General features: G+C 53.9%; 1 protein-coding gene across 4 annotated transcripts in view; it reads left to right on the plus strand.

The window, feature by feature from the left end:
• Window positions 1-14,108, plus strand: part of LDB1 (LIM domain binding 1) — a 15,469-nt gene extending 1,361 nt beyond the window's left edge. Inside the window, exons 1-11 of one of the 4 annotated variants that reach the window (XM_040624418.1) lie at window positions 825-964; window positions 8,983-9,085; window positions 9,209-9,253; window positions 9,366-9,441; window positions 9,569-9,671; window positions 9,844-10,016; window positions 10,520-10,642; window positions 10,893-10,976; window positions 11,073-11,196; window positions 11,397-11,545; window positions 12,248-14,108. In XM_040624418.1, the coding sequence (XP_040480352.1) occupies window positions 940-964; window positions 8,983-9,085; window positions 9,209-9,253; window positions 9,366-9,441; window positions 9,569-9,671; window positions 9,844-10,016; window positions 10,520-10,642; window positions 10,893-10,976; window positions 11,073-11,196; window positions 11,397-11,545; window positions 12,248-12,478 (1,236 nt within the window). In that variant the 5' untranslated portion in view covers window positions 825-939 and the 3' untranslated portion in view covers window positions 12,479-14,108. Of the gene's footprint in view, window positions 1-824; window positions 965-6,239; window positions 6,421-8,982; window positions 9,086-9,208; window positions 9,254-9,365; window positions 9,442-9,568; window positions 9,672-9,843; window positions 10,017-10,519; window positions 10,643-10,892; window positions 10,977-11,072; window positions 11,197-11,396; window positions 11,546-12,247 lie in introns of those variants that run through there. The other 3 variants (XM_040624419.1, XM_008709443.2, XM_040624420.1) reach the window with 3 other exon arrangements.
• The last annotated feature ends 5,112 nt before the right edge of the window (window positions 14,109-19,220 follow it).

The following is a 19,220-nucleotide window of genomic DNA, read 5'->3' on the forward strand; positions in this document are numbered from 1 at the left end:
GAAGGGGTGGTTAATTTAGGGAGGAGGTGAGTTGGGTTGCTACAGGAATTAGGATAGTGCTTTCCCCGCCCAGGTGGGGGTGGGTGGGATTTAAGGGCTTTCCAGAATAAAACTGGGGTCTCAGAGAGCATGGGCGGGGGGTGGTCGGCAGTCCCTTTTCCCTCCCAGAGCGCCGCCGAGGTGGAGAAGAGAGCTACACCTCACGGCCCACCCTGGCTCCGCCTCCCCCACTCCCGGCTCCCGCTTCGGCTCAGCGACGCTCCCAACTCGGCGGCGCCAGGAGGACGGACACCGAGTGTGAGGCTTCGCCTCTTATTCTTCCCCCCGCCCTTCCCCTTTGGGGTCTCTGCCTCCGACTCCTTTTTTAAAAGCTGCGTCACATGCATGCCGTTCCCTAAACGCTCCCGGCCCCTCGCCGCCCGCCCGCCGCGCGGCGCACGCACGTCGTCGCTCGCTGCGCGCTCGCCCGGGTCACTTTGACACGGCTCTCCCCTCCCACTAGCAGGCAATTAGCATATTAATAAAGCCCGGCCCAGCCCGGCTGGGGCTGGAGAACGGGCGCCTACGACAGCGAGAGCGCGAGCGAACGCGGGAGGGAGAGGGGGCGAGCGGCGGCGGCGCTGGCGGCGGGGAGGGCGGCGGGAGCGCACAGACACGCACACGCACACGCGCACACACGGACACACACTCCGGAGACGCACACCCGCGCGCACACACGCAGAGGCAGCTCGCCTTCCTGCCTGGCTTCCTTCCTGTCTGCTCCGCGCCTGACAGGCCCTTCGCTGCAGCCAGGGGCCGCCAGCACCGGGCCGAGGCCGGGCCGGGCCGGCGGCGAGCGCAGCGGGGCCGCGGGCGGCGGCGGCGGCTCATGCCCGGCCTGTCCCCGCGCGGGGCGGGCACCGTGACTCGGCTGGGCCCCCAGCGGCGGGCGATGTGAAGATGTCAGTGGGCTGTGCCTGTCCTGGTGAGTGGGGCGCGCGGCCGCCCGGCCCCTCCCTCCTTAGCCCTCCCGGCAGATCCCTCACCCCTTGTTTGGCGAGAACTTGTGTGGGGGGCGTCGATGACATGGCGGAGGTCGGGGGCTGAGAGGGGTATGCGGGGCCTTAGTCCGGGGGAGGGTTCTCCCCAAATGCAAATGCGCAGCAGCCCAGAGGCAGGGGAGGGGGTGCTAGGGGTAGTCTGTGTGTGTGTGTGGTGTGTGTGTGTGTGTGTGTGCGCGCGCGCGCGCGCGCGCGCGCGAGCGTGTTTTGGTGGGGGAGGCTAATTGAGGAGGGGTTTGGGGGGCTGAAATTCCCAGAATTCCAGGGTGTTAGCCAATCAGAAGTGAGTCTGGACTTTTGACCCCCCCCTCAGGTCATCATAGAGTTGTGATTGGCTAGTTTGGGTTGCCCCCCCTTCCCTGCTGCCTATTCCCTCTTACTTTTCTTGTGATAACCCCCTCCAGGCCGTTTCTGAGGACTGTGTTTGGGGGGAGGGATTGATTGGGGCCCATCTTGCCCCCCCCTCCAAATTTTCCTGCCTGTTGCCAGGGAAGATTAGTCCTCCTGAGGGACAGGAGCTACTCTGGGGAGGGGGGGGCAGATAATTGGGCCCTCGGGGTCTGGCATCTCCACCCTAGTGGGAGGGGGAATATGGCAGCTCCAAGCAAGTTAGGAAATGAGTGATTTGTGGGAGTCGAGTTCAGGGGAGCAATATTTGACCCCAAAGTGAGAACTTGGGAGAGGACTCAGGCCCAGATCCCTGTCTCCCCAAAACATTTATCAGCTCTTGCTAGTGACAGCCTGGGTCTGAGTTCTTTCCTGGGGAGGGGGAAGGCTCTACCTCACTGCCAGGAGAAAAGAGGCTGTGACTGGAGAGGTAGTCTTCAGAAGGCCTCAGAACACTATCCTCATTCTCAGGACTCTGGGTTCTTGAATTATGTGCAACATCTCCTCTTGTCCCAGGCTGGAGTTAGCTTTCTTCTGAAAGTCAGGTGTCCCAGAATCTAGCCTGGTTTGGATCCTTTGCTTGTCCACATGCCCCGTTCTCTGGGAGCCCCATATCCTACAGCTGAACCCCCCACTACACACACACACACACACACACACACAAGCAAACATATACACACAATTCCCAAGGGAAGCTGCCAGTGCGGAAGCTTCCTTGAAAATCATGTGACACAGGCCAAGCTGGGCTGGGTACACATTTAAAGTGCCTTGCTGAGGCTGACGTTTAAGGGGCATGGGGCCCTTACGGGAGGAAGGACTGGTAGAGAGAGCCTGAGGATCCTGGAATATCCGGGTGTGGGAACCCCTGGCTCCTGCTGTAGAGGGTGGGGGAGAGGAGGAGAGAGAAGAGCTCGCCAGGCTGGAATCCTGCCTGGCCCCATCATTCCTGCTCCTTCCAGCTTGGTGTGCATGTTTATATGTGTATTTTCTTTATAATTGCCCTATGCTGGGTACCCATTCAGATCCATCCACACTGTGAGTCCTCCCCATGGCCTTCATCCTCCATCACCACACATGAACTTAGCAGAAACTAAGGCTCTGAACAAGCTAGAGGACTGAGTCTTACCTGCAAATAGTGGGTAGGAGGTGGGTATGGAAGTGTTGTCAGGTTGGAGGTAGATGAATTGTTGGTCCTGAAGTTGAGGCAGGGTACCTGGGTCCAGTAGGAGAAAGGAGAAAGTTTCCCCCTCAGTTTCTCTGGGAGCAGCATGGGGACAGGAAGAGGACCCATGCACAGGGGTGTGTTTGAGGGGGGACAGCTTCTGTCAGTGCCTTAAAAGACATGTTCCTTTTGTGTGTCTGGGTGGCCTGGCTGGAGGAAAGGGGAGCAAAAGATGGCTAAGAGTGGGGTGTTTTTTCCCTGAATGTGAAGAAGTTGTATGGATTGATACCACAGAGAATGGATGGAGGTTAGACTTCAAGGAGAACCAAATGGGGAGGGGCCTGAGAGTGGCCTGGTGGTGGGGAATGTTAGGAGTTGGAGTAAGGGAGGGGACCAGGCTTGTATGGATGGGTGGGAGCACATGGTTGAATACAAGGGCATCATGGCAGTGTGTACAGTCCAGGCCCAAAGACCCACCCCCCAACTTGAGCAGGCCTGGGGTGGGGGCCGAGGCGCCCTGGCAGGCCGCCTGCCTGCTGCCTGCCTGCCTGCCTGAGTCTCTCCTTTGTGCTCTGCTGTCTCCCGGCTCCTCCTCCTCCCCCAGCCCAGCAGAGACAGCACATGCCCCACACATGTGACTGAGGGAAGCCAGAGCACAGGCAGACCCGCACACATGCAAACGCGGAAGGAAACACCACAAGATACACGCATACACACCCCCACCCCCCCAGCTCCCATAGTGCTTCTGGGGTAGGTAATAGCTTCTGAAGATTTGGTCAGAAGCAAGGAGAACCTCTGCTAAAGGGCATCACTGGGGCAGGGCAGGTTGCTGAGGGAGCCAGGGCCTGTCTGGGGCAGCATGTGGCTCAGAAGGGTTAAGGCAGGGAGGAGTAGGGGGAGGGGAGGAGGCAGCAGTGGTGGCGGCTGGGAGCCAGGAGAGGAGGATGGCAGAGCGCCAGGCCAACGGGAGGCCGGGCACAGACAAAGGAAGGGGGGCAGGCACACTGGAGGCCTGGGTCAGGGAGCCCCAGGGGCCCGGGCAGGGGGCAGTGCTGGTACCTTATCCTGTGGGTTGGGACAGGCTGCTGCCCTTCAGAGTTCCACCTCCAGGACTGGTACTCTTCCTCTTTTCTCCTTCATCACCTTTGTCATTCTTTGCTGCTCCCTGCTTTCTCCCCAGTGCCCCCCCCCCAATTTTAGGGCCTTCTAACTCCAACTTAGATTTGCTTTCTTTAGCTGGACCTCTTCTGCTCCTGTGCAAGTCGGGGAATTAAGTCAGAACTGAGAGAGGAGCAGACTTGCTAGAGAAGGGGAACCAGGAGCAGGGCCCCTTTTTGAGTAATGGGCTAGAGTCCTGATACATCTTGGTATTTAGGGGCCTTTCTTTCTGAAATTCGAGGAGACAAACTGGGTGGGAGTTCTGAGCTCTAAACTGGGGACAGAAGCCAGAGCACACACCCATCCCTCTTCCTCATGCAGACAGTCATTTGGGGCCTGGAGTGGCCATTCCTTGGAGGGGGAAGGGAATAGGAATGGCTGCAGTGCCCCAGGGCTGGGCTTGTATGAGTGGGGTTGGAAGTCCCCGGTTCCAGTTCAGGCCATCCTGTCTCACTGATCTGTTCAAGTTAGCATCACATTTGGCCCTGTATTCAGTAAGGATCTCTTGAGGTACTGGCTATGAATGCACTTTGGAAAGTTTAAAGGCACGAAACAAATGACAGGAGTTGTCCTATCAGTAGGGGAGAAGTGTGGTCATCTCGGAGTTGGGCTGTTAATTTGGGAGTCAATGGAATGTATCAGTTCCTGGCTGTAGGGAGTATGTTGCAGGGTCTGGCTGAATGTCATACATTTCAGTCTGTTTGTGAAAGCTGGAGCATATCATATGGTCAGACCATGATGGAGAATGGATGCAGGTTTCAGGGAGGGTGGTTTATGGGGTAAGTTCCTGGGTAACAAACAGGGTGTGTATGTAATAGTCTGTCACAGGTTCTGGGGGTATAATGCAGTTTGGGTGTGTGTACTGGGGTCAAAGGGCATGTGTCACAGGTCCCAGTGTGTACAGAAGTCAGGGCTGTCATAGACTATGTATGTGTGTGTGTCCTGGGTTTGGGTTTATTTAGCATTTGAAGTATCAGGTACTGATTTATGTGAAAGTAAGATGTGTTATTTATCTGTGGAGGATGTTCACAGAGCCAGGTGCAATATTATTGCACGATCAACCAGTGTGTATGGCATGAGAAATCTTGCTGTGGGGCTGTGTGAATGTGGTTGGGGGGGCAGGGAATAAGGAGCAGAGACTCAAATTGCAAAGCAGTAGGAGGTCTATATGACTGTACCCCCTCTGTGTGTGTGTGTCCTTTTTCCTCTCTATCCAGGTAGTAGGGCCTGGACCACTACCCAAGTTTTAGAAACACCTCCTCTCTTGGGATCTCCCCCTTGCTTTGGAGAACAGGCCCTACTTCAGTAACCACATACCTTTTTTTCCCTGGGTTGGGGGGAGGATTCAGCAGCAGACTAGGTCCTTTCTGGGGACCCTTGGGTGGGCAGATGGGCCTTTCCTAGCTCTGACAGTGCCTCTCTCCCTTGCACCCAAGAGACTCGGGTGGTTGGGGGCTAGGGAAGGGGGTTAGGAGCTTAGCTGGGTTGGGGACAGGGAGCCTGGAGTGTCCCCCTCCCTCCAGTCACTGTTTACCCACTGAAGCAGAGTGTATCTCTGTCAAAAATAACCCCCTGGAGGCTCCCCCCAGCTGCTCTGGGATTTCACCAGCGGCTGAAGCCCAGAGTGGCAGCTCCGGCCAGCCTTCCACCTGAGAGATCACAGGGGAGAGGAAGAGAGATTTGGGGGACATTGGGGAGGCAGTTTGAAGATTCTGGGAGTCTCCAGAGAGGAGAGCACCCTTCTCCATCCCTGCCAGTGGCTCAGGGTGGCCTGCTTACCCCTAAGCACCAGGCTTGGGGAGGGGGGAGGGGGGCTGGAGGCATTTCAGGTCCTGGCCCCACACACCTCCCCTCCATCCAGGTCTCTCCAGGCCCGATGTGTTCTGTCTCCATCTCTCTCTCTCTCTCTCTCTGTCTCTCTCGTCTCTCTCCGTCTCTGTCTCTCTTTTGTTTTTCTCAGCAGTCCTCCCTGCCTGCCTCCGTCTCTCCCTCCCTCCCTCTCTCCCTCTTCCTCTTTCCTCGCAGGGAGGGGGCGGGGCCGGTGGGGGCAGCTCCACCCTCCGCCCGCCCTGGGGCCTCATTCTGAGAGAGGCTCGGAGATCGGAGAGCGAGCGGGGAGGGAGGGATAGAAAGGGAGAAAAGGAAGGGAGCCGGCGGGCGCTGCGTGTGTCTGTGCGTGTGCAAGTGTGAGTGAGTGTGAGTGCCGGGCCCTGCCTCTCCTGCTGCCCCGGCGGAGGGGCCTGCTGGCCTGGGGAGGGCGGGCGGGCTGCTTGGAGGCAGAGGCAGCGAGAGGCGGTGGCGGGGAGAGCCGAGGAGGAGGAGGAGGAGGAGAGAGGAAAGAGCGGAGCAGCCATTGTTGAGGGAAACCTTGCAAACAAAGAAGGCTCCGGACTCCCCGCGGCCCCCCGCCCCCCAGGCCGGCCCCCTGGCCCCCAGCCCCCGGCCCAGTGGCCATTGTAACTTTCCCCCGGGGCTGTGGCCGCCGCGGGGCGGGCCAAGGCTGTGCGTGCGAGTCTTTGTGCGGCCCGCGGAGTGGAGCTCCCAGCCAGGCCTGCCTGTCCCACTCGGGACATGAGCGGCTGAAGTTGGCCCCCTCAGTTCTCACCCCTGCCAAGGCCCCTCTGGGCTTCCAGCCGCTCCCTGCACCTCTCCTGGCCCCCTCAGTTCTCCCAGGTAAGTCTGGGCACCCTGCAAGCCTATTGGGGGTGGGTGGAAGATCCTGGGTTTGGCCCAGGCCCGGTATGCTAGCTGGGGGAGAGGTGCCCCAGCTCAGAGAGGCCAGGGCTCTCAGGCCTGCTGACCTATGGTCAGCCCCTAAAGGGAGGGGGCCTGCCCTCAGGTCAGGCTGGTTACCATGGAAATGCCCAGCCGGAGGTGCCCCCCTCAGCCACAGGATGCAGCTTCCATCCTGAGAAAACTTTACTAGTTCTGGGCTCTTCCTGTCTTCTTCCTCCTCCAAGGGCTCCCAGATTGCTAAAGGTTGTGTGTGTGTTGGGGGGGGGGGGCTATGTCTGACTCCAAGGCCGATGACACATCCCCTTCACCCCCACCCCCATTTTGCTCCCTCTACCCCTGCTGCTGGGGACAGGCAGCAACAGGGACAGATGGTCTGGGTGATGTTCCCTCCCCTTCTCTTCTCACTCCCAAGCCCTTGTGCTGGGGCTACTGGGAGTTGCTATGGCTCTGAAGAGATGCTGAGTTTGTTTGTGTCCATTCACTGGAGGTGTAAATAGAGGCCTCAGAGCTTTGGGCCTTAGCTCTTCAGAACTGTTACCCAGCCCCAGGCAATGTCTGTCAGGTCTCTGGTGAAAGAAATTGAAGCTCTGAAACTTTTTTCAGAATTAGAGAGGAACCCAGGTGTGCTGCCTCTCTTCTCCTGAGGGTCTTGAGCTGACACATTTCTTCAAGTAGCCCTGAAACTGTGGGGCAGGGGCAGTGATGCTTTTGGGGAAAGGATGGCCTAGCTAGGGGGCAAGGGCCAGGTCTCATAATCTAGACTCTTGGGTTCATTGGCCAGACCTGGCCTCTGGTAGGCTCTGGGAGCTGGGGCTTCCAACATGGCCTTAGTCTACTTGTCTATGGAGTGGGGAGACTTGGGACTGGCGGGATGGGGGGACTGTCTCTTTCCTAAGGATGTGGGCTCCTCATTCAGTCCAGACTGGCTTGTGAAGGCAGTGTGCTGTGCTGGGAGTATGTGGATGTGGCCTGTGAGAGATCGCGCGCAGGGTGAGGGCCTGTTGCAGGCACCCTGATCCTGCCTGGGGCTGCTGGGTTCCAGCTCTTGCAAGGCATGTCAGGGCGAGCTGAGGGTGGAAGCCTGCTAGGCAGGATGAGGCACACACGTGTGCAGGCACACACAGGCTCTGAGTCTTGGCACCTTCAGGAACTGTGTAATGTAGGTCCCTCTGGGACCCTCCTTTTGCTCATGTTGTAAGGAGGGGGCCCTGGAGAGATAATTAAATGATGCATGTTGGCACAGGGTCTTCTTTTGTCTCTTCCCCCTAAGGAACACAAGAGATTCTGTATCTAATTTGGGGAGGGGGCTTAGAAAGAGCCTATATGGTCACCCTTCCATGTGCAATCAAGTTTTGGGGATTCCAGAAAGCACCTATGACTGGGGCTAGGACCTTTGTTGCCGTGCCTCAGTTTCCCCACCTATCTGGTTGGGAGGGGGGAATAGGATTGCAGGGATGCCTGGTTCATACCCAGCTATGAATGTAATACTTCTTCCAGTCAGGAAATAGTACATCAGGTGGATAGGGGACACATGTGCACATTCACAGAGACACAGAAGCAGAGATCTCTGTCTAGTTACCACTTGCCTCCTAGACTGAGCCCCCTGGAACCTAGGTTCCTTCCCAGGCCTAAGTTTGTAAGTAGAGTGGAATCCATTGGAGGCCTGTCTGTCTCCCTCCCCCACTGCAAGTCTCAGAAATGAAAGGAGGTTGAGGCTTTGGGTTTCTGGTTTGGAGACAATACTAGACCCATGGTGGGTGTGGGGGAGGGGGCTGGGCTGATAAGGGAGTGGCCGTTGGTGGGGGAGGCAGAAGGCCCAACTGGTTATCTAATGGGAGGCACCCAGCAGGCACCCACTCCCCTTTATCTTTCTATCCCCTGCCCTCCTGAGACCCTGGGAGTGGAGGAGGGGCAGGGAGTTGGCAAATCCCCCCCCCCCTTTTCCCCTCCTCCAGCTTGGTCTCCAGAGGGCAATAGAGGGGTGGAAATACTACAGGATATAGGAATCAGATCTAGGCTCAAGTCCTAGCTCTGCCAGTTACTAGCTCTATGATCTTGGCAAGTTCCCTTAAGCTTTCCGTTGCCTCATCTGTAAAATGGGGGTTTTAGAGTTGACCCTGCTACCTCACAAGGTAGTTGTGATGATTGAACAATATGATACAGACGAACAGGGGATTTATCAAAATTAGATTCTAATGCTTGGATATTCGTTTATTCTGTGGTATTGACATTTCTTCCCAGCTTCAATTTTGTCATCCAGGGCTCAGCCACATGAAGAAATGGGGTCTTAGGTATTAGGGCTGAGTATTTCTAGTTTCATGATAAAAAAAAAATTGAAGCTAGATTAGAAGCAGAGGTAGGTGTTCCTCAAGGTCATCCCCCTCCCCTAGTCCACCCATTCTGGGGGCTCTGGAAGACCAGTCCCTGTCCACACAGTCTAGGAGACTTCCAGGAAAGATCCTTGGGACTAAGGGGACCCTTTCTTCCTTTGCCTTCTAGGTTGTTCCTCAAAGTCATTCAAGCTGTACTCACCGAAGGAGCCCCCGAACGGCAACGCCTTCCCCCCCTTCCATCCCGGCACCATGCTAGATCGGGATGTGGGGTGAGTCTTATCCACTTCCCATCCCTTCTTCAGATGGAGTCCTGCCTGAAAGGGGGAGGGAGTGACACTCCCCAATAATTCCTGTCTTCCACCCCCATTCTCATAGCCTCTTCCCTTACACAGCCCAACTCCCATGTACCCGCCTACATACTTGGAGCCTGGGATTGGGTAAGTGGGGTCCAGTGAGGAGGGAGGTGCTTTCCATTATATGGGTGAAGGCAGAAGTGGGGGGGGTGGGGAGGCTCTTTTCCTACTGACCTCCCTTCTTTACTTCCCCCAGGAGGCACACACCATATGGCAACCAAACTGACTACAGAATATTTGAGCTTAACAAACGGCTTCAAAACTGGACAGAGGTATGGTCAGGGGAAAAGGGTTGGGAGGGGGAGGACCATCTGGGAACCCCTGTGGGTTGTCTTCTGACACACACACACACACACACACACACACACACAAACAAACTTCCTGCCCTGTGCTCCTTAGGAGTGTGACAATCTCTGGTGGGATGCTTTCACAACTGAGTTCTTTGAGGATGATGCCATGTTAACCATCACTTTCTGCCTGGAGGATGGACCAAAGAGATATAGTGAGTGGCCTCTGGGGGTCCTGCTGGTTCTGCTGTGAGAGTAATACTTCCTGTGTCCATCTAAGGACTGGGAGTAGGTATTTGTCTCTGGGGATCTGTTTTGGCAATGATGGCATCTGCTTGACCCCTTTGGTGGTCCTTCTGTTCTACTGAGTTTGTCCCATCTCTACAGCCATTGGCCGGACCTTGATCCCACGCTACTTCCGCAGCATCTTTGAAGGGGGTGCTACGGAGCTGTACTATGTGCTTAAGCATCCCAAGGAGGCATTCCACAGCAACTTTGTGTCCCTCGACTGTGACCAAGGCAGCATGGTGACCCAGCACGGCAAACCCATGTTCACCCAGGTCAGCAACCCAGCTGGATGTGGAACACTGAAGCACCTGGGTTTTATTCCCTTCCTTTCTCCCAAAATATAACCCAGCTATTCCCCAGGGAGGCAAAATGGGAAGTGGCAAGAGGAGAAGGGAGGGCAGGCATCCTGCAGCATCCATCAGGCATTTACTGAGTTTGTACATGATGGTTTTCTGGGCCGCAGGGGTACACCATGAACGAGAGCCTGCCCTCATTGACCTTGTAGCAGATGAGTGTATCATTAGCTACTTGGGAAGAGGACAAGGGTCTGTTCAACATTTCTGCTGTGTGTGTGTGTGTGTGTGTGTGTGTGTGTGTGTGTGTAAGGGCCGGGGGAGTGACTGGTGTATGAGGGAATGGTCTTTGTCAGTTATCACCCAGATTTATGGGCAGGTGGCAGAAATATATTCAGTGGGAGAGTTGTGAGCAAATGGGAGAACAGGTATACTTTCAGGGACGTGGGGAGGGGGCAGAGATGTGACAAGCTTGTCTCCAGGTGTGTGTGGAGGGCCGGTTGTACCTAGAGTTCATGTTTGACGACATGATGCGGATAAAGACGTGGCACTTCAGCATCCGGCAGCACCGAGAGCTCATCCCCCGCAGCATCCTTGCCATGCATGTGAGTTGTGGGTGGGACCCAAGATGCAAAGGACCCAAGATGCAAAGGGCAGGCAGTGGGAAGGGTGGCTGGAACAAGGTCTGTCATTTTTTGACCGCGACCTCAGACAGAGGGTTTGACGATCTTCATCTGAAAAATGGGTTTCGTAATAGCCCCTCTTCTCTCTTAGGAGTGTCGTGAGGCTCGAGTGATAGGGCAGATGAGCAGATGCAGCCCAGGTGCTAGTGTTCTTTCCTTTCTCCTCATCTAGGCCCAGGACCCCCAGATGTTGGATCAGCTCTCCAAAAATATCACCCGGTGTGGGCTGTCCAATTCCACTCTCAACTACCTCCGAGTGAGTCCTTGATCACCCAGTTTCTGCCCCATCCCATTGGGTGTCAGCTGCATGTCTGCTCTTCCCCTGACCACCCACCTCCCGGTCTCCCTTCAGCTCTGTGTGATACTCGAGCCCATGCAGGAGCTCATGTCCCGCCACAAGACCTACAGCCTCAGCCCCCGTGACTGCCTCAAGACCTGCCTTTTCCAGAAGTGGCAGCGCATGGTAGCACCCCCCGGTGAGTACCTTCACCTGCCCCTCCTCTTATCAGCATCTGATGACGCTTCCCAGCGCCTTTTCTCTCTCCTTGCGAAGCCCCTTCCTTGCTCCTGGTTCTGCAAGGTTGGGATCAGGGTAGGCTCAGGCTCCTTTGGAGTCAGAATGGGGAACAGGGGGCCTGAGGTCTTGCCCCTCCTGAATTTCCTTTCCCTGGCACAGCGGAGCCCGCACGGCAGCAGCCCAGCAAGCGGCGGAAACGAAAGATGTCAGGGGGCAGCACCATGAGCTCGGGGGGTGGCAACACCAACAACAGCAACAGCAAGAAGAAAAGCCCAGCCAGCACCTTCGCCCTCTCCAGCCAGGTACCTGTAAGCATCTCGGCTTTCTTCTCTCTTCTGGGCTGCCCTACTGCTGACCCCTAACCCTTGACCCTGTCCCAGCCTGAGCTCACTAGCAGGCAGAGAAGCAAAGACAGTTTTTTCTGGTGTACTCTGCCAGCATGGGCTGGCTCCTGTCACTGATGAGAGTCCTTGTCAGTCACATGCCATGGTTGTGATCACAGACCTAGACAGAACACCAGGACATAAAGAGGACAGAGACAGCCCTGAGAACATGGATGTTCAGGATAGACAGCTTAGAGGCACACATACCATCAGACACACACACTGACAGAGGGACACATGAATTTGAATGTGTGCGAATCTAGAATATGCACATATGCACATGCACACGCTTTCCCCATTGGTGGTTTTTTTTTATCTGCTTCCTCTGTCTTATATGTGGACAGAAGTTTAGGAGCCCCCTGAAGTTTGGGGGAGATGAACTAGGGAGCGAGAGGAGTAGATTGACTTCTAGAATCTAGTGTTTGTGGGTTAAAGGCTGTGATGCTCTGCAGTCCTTCAGTGGGAAGGATTCCAGGGACTGAGGGTGTCAGAGGAGTTGGGGTTTTAAATTTGGGTGAGAAGGGGTTGGGGGTGTTGAGTTTCCTAGGTGGGTATTGGGGCTCTCTGCTGCCCTGGGCCGGGCGAGCCCCTGCCCCGATTATGTTTGGGGACCTCCGCCACTCTCAGGATGTGATGGTGGTGGGGGAGCCCACCCTGATGGGCGGGGAGTTCGGGGACGAGGACGAGAGGCTCATCACCCGGCTGGAGAACACCCAGTTTGACGCGGCCAACGGCATTGACGACGAGGACAGCTTTAACAACTCCCCCGCCCTGGGCGCCAACAGCCCCTGGAACAGCAAGCCTCCATCCAGCCAAGAAAGCAAATCGGAGAACCCCACGTCACAGGCCTCCCAGTAAAGGCCTTGCCATGGCCACCCAGCGCTCTGCCTGCCTGCCCCACCCCTCGCAGTCCCAGGGAGCAGAAGACAGAATGAAGAGACTGAGCATCTAAAATGGGCAGCCTCCATCCACCCACTTCAGGGAGGAACTGGACTCGCTGGGGGCAGGTGCCAAGATTTGCCCCCCAGTGGCCCTGGGCTGGGCCTGGCCTCTGCAGAGCCTTTTGGGGGAAGGGGGTACTCATGTGGATGCCTACGTGGACCCTGGGCCTCTGAGAAATGTCCTGACCACCCCCCAGGGCATTTGCCTCCATCTTCACCCCAGGTTCTGGGTTCCCCATCCTCCTGATCCCACCCCCTTCAAGCCTGGGGTTGTTTATCCCACAACCCTTAGGGACTTAAAGTTATGGGGCTTGGTTGAGTGCCCCTTTCCTAAACCTTCCCTTAGGTGGCTGGTAGTAGAGGGGTAAAGCTCTGGCTCCTCCCTGCAGCCACCTGTCCCAGCTCCCAAGTTTTTTAAAAAATAATATTATTAAAAATGTAAGTTTAAAAAAAAATCACTCATGTACCCCCTCTTCCCCTTATTAAAAAGTCCAGCTACCTCCCTACTCTTGGTAAATGTGGGGCTTAGGGCCCAGGTGGAGGTGAGTGTGGGGGTAGGGGGGTATGCATTACCATTTTATACAGTTTGAGAGCTTCAGACCAAGGAGATACTTTGCCATCTCTCTTCCCTTTTCCTCTGGGGTGACTGGAGTTGGGGAAGGCATGCCTTGGGGTAGGGGGCCATTGATGACCTCATCTTTGTGACAACCCCCTGCTGTTGTCTCTGTCTCCCCATTCTCCAGGACTCTGGCCTGCTGTCCTAGTGCTTGTGACTCCCACTATTCCACCCCCAACCCCCTACCCCATGGTGTGTATATTCTTGACAAGTCCTCCACTAGAGCAGCTGTCTTGGATGGGGGGAAGGGAGGCTCCCTCCCTCAGGAAGTGTGGAGGGAAGGGAGCGCCTTGTTTGTCGCAGTGTTTTTTGTTTCGTCTCAGTGGGGCAGGCATGGGATGGAGGGGGAGGGGCTCATCCACTCTCTCCAGTACTCTCTTCCCTTCAACTCCTCAAACTGTATCTAGTCCTCCCCTGTCCTCCACAGAGGGGAAGGAGCCACGGAGGATGGCCCAGCTCCAAGCCCACCTGGGAGCAATAGACCTCTGTTCCCCAGCTGAAGTAAAGGGTCTTCATCTCCAATAGCCCTTCCATTCCCTTCCTCATAGAAGGGAGGGGGGAAGCAGCCAGGATCCTCAGCTCTGTTTCACAGTTGGACACGCTCTGGGCCCAGGGTAAGGCCAGGAGTAGGGTCCCATGGGTCTGGGCCCAGCTCTGTGGCTTCGCTGCCTTTTCCTGTGGCCAGTTCCAGAAGTGTTAGCACCACCTCTCTCCCCCACTCTTCCTTCTGGATTCTGGGGTCCCCCACACCCAGTTTCCTTACTCCAGCTGTCACTGTTGGGAGGGTATTGTGTCAGGAGCTGAGGGAAGGGGTGGGGAAGATGGATGTCCCACCCCAAATGTAATGCCTTTTTTTTTTTTTTTTTTTTTTTTTTTTTGGGCCATTTGAGTCATGTATGGTACCGATCAATAAAGAGACTTTTTGGTTTGAGAGTGTTGTCTTGGTTGGTCATTGATGCCTAATAACAACTCAGTCCCAAGCAGTCTCCCCACCCTCCCTTTCCTACAGTCCCTAAGACCAGTTATTAGGAAGGAAGTAGGAATTAAGCTTGTGGATCCCCCCTTCAGTCTCATCTCACATTTCCCCTCACTCTTCTGCCATTGCTCCTCCTGTCCCAGACTGGCCCTGTCTCACTCGAAAGTTGACTTCCTTTTCCTCTGGGACAGTTGTTCCTCACCCCCAACTGCGATGGGGCTGCCAGACAGGTGGCCTTCCTGAAGCAGGTTTCCTGGGATGGTAGGCCCCAGATCAGACTATAGGGGGAGCGGGAGGGGTCCTTGCCTAGGCTTGGGTTGGAGGAGCTTTGGGTGGTCAGAATGACTGGGAGACTTGGTCCTGTTTTTGTCAGTGAGATTCCTGCCCCTACCCAGCCTCCAGCCTATCAGCCCAGCTGAGCAATCTGAGCTGGTACCCCTGGTGTTAGGTCTTGGGTGGGGAAGTAAGAGAGTAGCTGAATTGTTTGTCTGCTTGTGACTTTGGGTGGGGACATGGAGGAGGATGCCTAAGTGCAATTGCTAGGGACAGCCTGAAGCTCCTTGGGTGGAAGGAAGAATAGCATGCTTTTTAGACTCCTTTCCAGGTGGTTACTCCTCACAAGTCCCCTTCTGTCTCACCATTAAAGAAGATTGGCAAGATAGGACACCCTGCTGTAGGCTGGGGATGGGATCTTAGCACCTACTAATTCCTCTGCTCAGACTGTTTTCATCTCAAGCAGGGAAGTCTGACCTCTCAGACTATTCCCCCGCTAAAGTCTTTGGATTCGAAGTAGCCTCATAGCCTGTACCTCTACTGTCACCTCCCCAGCTGGCAGGAAGAAACCAGAGAAAAGGACTACATGGCCTATCCCACCCCCTCTCCAATCCACATAGTTACCTTGGCCCTGTCCTGCTGCCAGCCCAGCTCCTCACTGCCCATTGCCTCAGGACCCCAATGCCTGCATTCATGCACATGCCCACTTCATTCTTCTGCAGGCCTGACCTGATGGACAGTTACCAGCCGGCTGCTACCACCAACTCACCACGGGGGTGCTAGGTAACCCCTATCTGCAGTGTGTCCGCATTTGGAACTAGGTGTGTGTACATCTGACTTTCTTGGCTGGGTGTGTGCCAGTGTATATATATATATGTATGTGACTCCTGGGCTGGGAGAGGGCTTGGATATGGGTATGTAAGGGAACATTGCATCCGTGAATATGCATGTAGGCTTATCTATGCATTTGTTTATGGGATATGTCTTGGATTTATTCGTTCATTGAGCCCTCTCTAGGTGCCAGGCCTAACTCTAGGTGCTAGAGATACGGTGCTGAACAAAGCAGAGAATGCATGACTGCAGGGTGTGAATGGGAGGCTACAAGTACGGAAATGAGGGTATGTTGTTGAATGCATGGCTTGACAGTACTGTGTTGTGTTACGGGGCTGCTGGGCCAGCAATTGTGTGACAAAGTTGTAGGTTCATATCGTGTGTGTGTGTGTGTGTGTGTGTGTGTTGGAAGAGGCAGTGGTCATGGGAAGAGGTAGATTGCCAGGCCTGGACTCTGCCCTGCTTGGGGGAAGGCAGTGAGCCAGAGACAGGGGAACCCACTTTTTGAACTCAGGAAGCATAGTGGCCAGCAACTTCCTCTGGAGCCCTAGATCTGACTCCTCCCTGTTTACCCCAGCAGCCCCGCTGGGGAAGGCCCTTAGTCTGGAGGAATTGCTAGGGTGGAGGGAAGGGAAAGGCCCTTCAAGGCCCAGTCCCGGGTAGGCCCCAGCATGATGTTGAAAAGTTTGGTTTGGCCCAACTGTGTACCCCAGCCAGCCCCAATGCAAAGACACAAGCCCTCAACCCCCAGACCCCGAGATCAGCCTGAGCCAAGCTCCTTCCCCATGTTTTTATTCTAGCTCAATCCAGCCTGACCTCCAGCCCCTTTCTCAGAAACTCCAGCACAACCTCCAGTACCTCTTTTATACTCTTAGCCCAATTCAGTCGGACCTCTAACCCCTTCCCCAGATGTAAGATTCCAGACCAGCCAGACCAGCCCAGTCCAATCTGACTTCAGGTCCCTTACCATAAGGTGAAAAGTTCTAAGCTGCTCCTCCAGGGCCTTCCCCTAACCCTTATTTCACAAAGAGGGCCTTACCTTGGGAATTGTTAGAAGTTGAGGTGAGGGTACACCATTGGAGCTACAGCCTGGATGAAGAAGAATGGGTAGGGAAGGCAAGCAAAGGAGGAGCAAGAAATGCTGAGAATAGTCCAGGAGTGTTCTGGGCTAGGCTGAAAGGAAGGGAGTGTGTAAAATGTTTTGAGTTAGCAGCGCCCTAGGTCTAAGCTGAACTGCAAAGATGCTGGGTTTGACCCCTGCTGGTCCCAGCTTCCCAGTATCCAGAATGCTTACAACTGTCTACCATGTGGCCACAGTCCCATCTCTCAGGACCCACTTCTGAGGCTCCTCCCCATCCCCACCCTGAGGTCTTTGATGAAGCAGAACAGGAAATGGGTGGGGGACTACACACCTGCCCTTCTTAGGGGGTAGAGTGGGGGAAGCTGGATAGGAATGGAAGCTGACCCCCATCTCCAGGTTCCTATTCCAGCCTTGGGAAGAGTCCATTTTCCCACCAATTCCAGGACCCTTTTCCTGAAGCAGCCAAACTCTGGATTACTCCCCTCCCTGCTGCCCCACCAGCTCACCTCTGCAGGAGGAGAAACCAGAGACAGTCCCCGGAGAAAAATCCTAGAGAGGGTTGGGAGAGAAGAATCTTTTCGCCATCACTCCCAAACAAGTAAGTCTGTCTGGAGAAGGTAAGCATAATTTCTTTCCTTTTCCTTTAAGGATGTCAGGTGCACAGAATCAGATTAATCATAACTTCGGTTCATGACACATTCTTTTCATTGTTCCTTGCACAGGACACATTTATTTCTTTATAATACTGTTACAAGAACTCATCAACAAGAAAGCAAAGACCCTGGAAATAACTGAAATCTGTGATCCATCCCCATCCCACTCCTCTCCCATCATTCCATCATTCTTTTTTCCTTTTTATATATTGACCTTTGCTATATGCACAGATTTCACCCACTATCCAAAAGTAGAGCATTCCTATGAAGCCTGTAACAAAATGGTGTAAAGCGAAGCATTACCATTAGTTTATATGGAAAAAATTTTTGAGCATTCCCAGACTCAAAAAATAACCTTTCGGGCCTTTTTTTTTTTTTTTTTAAGATTTATTTATTTATTTATTTATTTATTTATTTATTTGCTTGCTTACTATTTGAGTGAGAGAGAGTCCTAAGCAGACTCTGCGCTGAGCATGGAGCCCGATGTAGTGTTCAATGTCACAATCCTGAGATCGTGACCTGAGCTGAAACCAAGAGTCAGATGCTTAATTATGTCACGCAGGTTCCCCCAAAGTGAAAGTCTTATTCAGATTTTTTTCAGTTATTGAAAATAGGTACTAATGGAGGTCTTTCATAAAAGTGAAGTGTTTTAACGTGAAGCTTTTTTTTTTTTTAACATTAACTTTTGAAAACCAGGTTATACCTGTATTTCTTAAAGTTTATTTGGGGGGTGGGGGGCGCCTCGGTGGTTCAATTGGTATGTTAAGGAAGGCCTTTTCAAGTTCTATCAGCTAAGACATGAAGGGTGAGGAGTACTTCACCAGGTGAAGAGCATAGGGAAGAGGATTTCAGGTAGAAGAAACAGGTCCTGATGCCGGGAAGTGCTTGGCAGTTTGAAAGGATGGAACACCAGTGGGATCTGAGTCTAGTGGGCAAAGGGAAATGGTCACAAGAGAAAGGCTAAGACCAGATGGGACAATACCCTGGTGTTGATGAAAATGATGATGATGTTAGCAGTTAACATGCATTCTGCACCAGACATTGTGAGAAATCCTTCATATCAATGATCTCATTAAAAGTTAACCACCGTTCTGTGTTTGGGTGCTGTTATTATCTCCCACTAAGAGGAGAATGCTAACAGCCAGAAACTGAGGGGGAGAACTAAGGGCCAGGAGAGACCAAACAACTTGCCCAAGGCCATAGAGCCAGCAAGAATTTTGAATTTCATCTAAATGTAATGGGTTGTTGGGGTGCCTGTGTGGCTCAGTTGGTTAAGCAGCTGCCTTCTGTTCGGGTCATGGTCCCGGGGTCCTGGGATCGAGCCCTGTGTTGGGTTCCCTGCTCAGCAGGGGAGTCGGCTTCTCCCTCTCCCTCTGCCCCTGCTCCTGTGCTCTCTTTCTGGCTCAGTCTCTCTCTCAAAACAAAAACAAAACAAAACAAACCCCCCCAAAACTTAAATATAATGGGTTGTCATTGAAGGGTATAAGGCAGGTCACCATTAAGACCTGGTCCCCACCCTCCAGAAACTCCCAGAGCAGGGGAAAGTCAGACCTAGCCACAATATGAGTAAAAAGCCTACATCAGGGAGCAGCATTACAAACCTGTCAAGTGATGTAGACCGAGAGGGAGAGAAATTTGTTTTGACCAGAGATCTGGGAAGGCTTCCTGTTGAAGGTGAAACTGATTGCAACTGTTGAAGGGAGGTTGAGCTGTGGCAGGTGATTTTGGTGAGGACCTACAGACACTCTAAGTCAAGGGAAAGCTTTAGGGAAGGCTCTGAAGCAGGAGGGTCTAGGGAGAAGGCAACTGAGCAAATAAGTGGGTCTGTAGCAGCAAAAACTGCACTGTGGCCTTTTGGGGTCTCGAGACAAGGAATGGTGTGTACTTCGTGGAATGGGAGAGAAGGAATCAGCAGGACTGCCCTCCATAGTCTTCCTAAATTGTAGAGCGTTTTGAATGACAGGCTGAGAAGTTTGACTTAATTTTATTGGGAATGGGAAGCCACCAGCAGTTTTTTGAACAGAGAAGTGACCTAGTTAGATCTGTTTTTTTAATAAGATTAACTTGGCATGGTGTATAGGACTAGAGAAGGGGGACAGTTAGAAGGTAATGAAGTCTGTACTGCTAGCAACTTAGAGAGCCAAAACAAAAGGATCCTAACTCATCATAAAATTAAAGATTAAAGAATTAAATGTAAGCAAATAAAACTAGAAGAAAACAGATGAAACA

The sequence above is a fragment of the Ursus maritimus genome, unplaced genomic scaffold (assembly GCF_017311325.1).
Source record: "Ursus maritimus isolate PB19 unplaced genomic scaffold, ASM1731132v1 scaffold_7, whole genome shotgun sequence".
NCBI classification, from domain to species: domain Eukaryota; kingdom Metazoa; phylum Chordata; class Mammalia; order Carnivora; family Ursidae; genus Ursus; species Ursus maritimus.